The 3,807-nt window shown below is 39.3% G+C and overlaps 1 protein-coding gene across 1 annotated transcript; it reads right to left on the bottom strand.

Annotated features, from left to right (window-relative positions):
- Window positions 1-202: 202 nt before the first annotated feature.
- Window positions 203-3,807, bottom strand: LOC106579893 (C-C chemokine receptor type 5-like). The gene is made up of 2 exons (XM_014160242.2): window positions 3,612-3,807; window positions 203-1,784 (listed from the first exon to the last, which is right to left on the bottom strand). Exons 1-2 carry the CDS (start codon window positions 3,778-3,780, stop codon window positions 715-717), a joined length of 1,239 nt encoding a protein of 412 aa, XP_014015717.2. The 5' UTR covers window positions 3,781-3,807; the 3' UTR covers window positions 203-714.

Below are 3,807 nucleotides of genomic sequence, written 5' to 3' on the forward strand. Positions count from 1 at the left end.
GAGCCACTGTTTTCTTGGGGAGCCTTCAATGCTGCAGAACTGTTTTGGTACCCTTCCCCAGATCTGTGCCTTGACACAATCCTGTCCGACCTCATGGCTTGGTTTTTGCTCTGACATGCACTGTCAACTGTGGGACCTTATATAGACAGGTGTGTGCCTTTCCAAATCATGTCGTATCAATTGAATTTACCACTGGTTGACTACAATCAAGATGTAGAAACATCTCAAGGATGATCAATGGAAACAGGATGCACCTGAGCTCAATTTCGAGCAAAAGGTCTGACTATTTATGTAAATACTGTATTTCTGTTTTTATTTTTTATAGAGTGATGAGGAAAACATTTAATTTAATCCATTTTAGAATATGGCTGTAATGTAACAAATGTTGGAAAAAGGAAAGGGGTCTGAATACTTTCTGAATGCACTGTACATACTGTCAATATTTGAAAACTTTTTTCACACTTCACACAATACCATATGAGGACTCAACTAACACTCTAAAGGAATATATCAACAAAGGCATTGTAGCATGGAAAGATACAAAAGAGCAACTGATAACTACTGTCTCTACTGTAAGCATAGATTCACAGCTAGGGTGCCCACACTTTCAAAGAAATCCTCCTTACATTTGTTTTTAGTTTTTCCTTACATCTTTTACTGTCTTTTCCCTTCTCAAAGTTTTTATATTTGAATTGTGCTTGTATATAAGTCAATCTACAGCAATCTTGTAGATGTTATTTCAGAAGACCTGGAATAGACTGAGCTTTTTTGTTCAGGCAACTCACTAACATTAGGCCTGGCGAAGCAAAATGGCATCCATTTTCTTAGTAACTTCAGGACAAGACTCGTGAATTTCTGCCCTACAAAGGCATAGATGATCGGATTCAAACAACAGTGTGTGAACGCTATCACCTCTGTCCACTGCATTGCCAGGTCTATGTTCTTGTGAGTTGTACAGTCCCCAAAATAGCTCTGTGCCTCCAGATAACGCAGGACAATGACCACATTATATGGGGTCCAAAAGCAGAAAAAGACCACTACTATGATGATTATCAGTTTGATGGCTTTGTGCTTTTTGGTGGTTTTGATATTGACTAACATCGGAACGATTCTGGAATAGCAGATCACCATGACGGAGAGAGGGAGAAGTAGACCCAAGACATTCATCTCTAAATAAGAAACTTGGCGCCACATGCTACCCTCTGGATACTCTGGTTTACATGTTGTAAGCCCAGACTCATTATTTACTTTTGTGAAGATGATTGTAGGCAGAGAGGCACAGAGACTGAGAGCCCACATGAACAGAGACAGAGTGACCCCTAGTCTGACTGATCTGAGCCTGGCCATTTTGTGAGCGTGGACTATGACCACATAGCGATCCACTGTCAAGATCATCATGAAGAAGATGCTGCCATAAAACCCTAGCATGTACAGTCCGGTTACCAGTCGGCACATAAAGTCCCCCAGGAGCCACTCGGCTGCGGTGGCATAGTGGGACCAGAAAGGCAGGGAGATGACGAAGAAAAGGTCCGACAGAGCCAGATTGAGGAGACAGAGGTCTGTCATGCTTCTGGTCCTCCTACACTTCACCAGGACATAGACCACCAGGCCATTACCGATGAAGCCCACGATGAAGACCAGGCTGTACAATGTAGGCAGAAACACCCGTCCAAACTCCTTCACATTGGCATTGTTGCATGGCTGGCCCTCTGATGTATCTAACCCTTCTATACCATCGTAGTAGGCGGAATAGTTATAATCTGTTGTTGGCTCCATATCCTTGTCTGTAGAAAGACAGAAATAGTATTGTTATTAGTCAAGGTGGTGTGCTTTCATTCAAAATAAACCTGAATAGTCAAAGTGGCAATCTGCAGTTCAAACAATAAAAAAGGAGCCACCCCGCCACTGTTTGGTTAAACAGCTGAGGGATGGGGCTGGAGAATGTAACCTACTAATTATAATAATAATCTTGGGGGGAGGTGCTTATATTAGTCCTGTTACACACTTGTGGGAATTTACTTGTTCAAGTTTGTAATGGAAATGTGTTTCTTGCATGTGAAGTTGGGGCGGCAGATAGCCTATTGGCTAGAGAGTTGGACTAGTAACTGGAAAGTTGGAAGATCAAATCCCCGAGCTGACAAGGTAAAAATATGTCGTTCTGCCCCTGAACAAGGCAGTTAACCCACTGTTCCTATGCAGTCAGTGAAAATAAGAATTTGTTCTTAACTGACTTGCCTGGTTAAATAAAGGTATAAAAAATATCCTAACTATCCTAAAATATCCTGAGACCCACACAGGGAGTGGGGTCACAGCCAGGGTCAACATTGTCCAGGGCCCCTGGAGCAATTGGGGTTAAGGGCACTGCGACAGATTTTTAACCTTGTTGGCTCCATATTCATATACATACTGTAGCTATGGATGCTTTTTAACATGTTTTTAAGCTATACTGTGTTTGTTTACAATTACATTGTTTCACACCATTGTTTGTAAACAATCTTATATTTTAGATTTCTGTTGGTGTACAATTTATATGAATGTAAAGTATACTCTCTACAAATCAATGGTTATATATCATTAATTTAAATGTAAAAACAATCACAAATTTCACCTTTAAATTGTTCCTTTCAAATATTATCGTTGTACTGAATATTCATCAAAACAAACAAAAAAACAAACACAAACAAACAAAAGAACAAGTAAACACACAAACACAAGTGTCATGCTCATTGGCAGCACAGGGGCACATGCCCTCTTTCCCTTTCCCTCAAATTTGTCCTGTTTTATAAAAAATGCAAGCAATTTTTTTTAAATTTTGTTTGTTTGTTTCTCTGTAATACTACTAGCCACCTAGCAATTTTATGAAGTTGGCTATAGCTAGTCCAGATAGGTTCCCAACCTCATTACAAGCTACCAAGAAGCCATTTCAGCCTATCAATCAGGTTAGAGTAGCTAGCTTGTCTAACTATCTTAGCTGGCATGCCTTCTGGCAAGGTTGGTAGATTACTAAATGTACTCAATAACACTCACATTCATTTACATATTTCACCCAGATTTTTAGCAGAGAGGCATATTTAGTTTCTTATACAAGCTGATTACACAGATTATGGGGCTGCTCTGACACCTTCAGGTGCTTATAGGTATTCACTACAAAGAAATCTAGAAAGTCATTGCCAGGGCTCTCCAACCCTGTTCCTGGAGAGCTACTGTAGGAGAGCTACTGTATGTTTTCCCTCCAATCCTAATCTAGGGCACTTGATTCTAATAATTAGCTGGTGGATAAACTGAATCAGGTTAGTTACAACTAGGGTTGGATTGAAAACCTAAAGAAGGGTAGCTCTCCAGGAACAGGGTTGGAGAGTCCTGTAAGTAGTCTATAATTCATATTATATATATTAACAAAAGTGTATTTAAATTGGGGCACAAATTAAGTACGGTAATCCAACGGCTATCTTTTTTAACTCTATTCATCACTTCAAGTAATTATGTAATTTTTGTTAATTTGTTAATGCTTAAAATGTCAAAAGCATAAATAATTGTTGTGTTACCTCTTAGAAATAGGTATAGATTTTATATCTTCAATAGGTTTCTAGATGTTGACAAAAAGTACTCACCAGGTATGATTAATGATCCATTAGCTCTTTGGTGTTTCTTCTCTGAGTCTCTTGAAGATGAATGTATTATAGTGTTGTACAATAGCCTATAGTACTGCTGCTGCATTCCTCCACTTCCCTTAGAAGGAGGTACTGTGAAAGTATTATAATGAAGTTGGGTTTGTTTCATACTGGTAATTATAGACTCTGAGGTTTG

Source organism: Salmo salar, chromosome ssa02 (genome assembly GCF_905237065.1).
Source record: "Salmo salar chromosome ssa02, Ssal_v3.1, whole genome shotgun sequence".
NCBI lineage: Eukaryota > Metazoa > Chordata > Actinopteri > Salmoniformes > Salmonidae > Salmo > Salmo salar.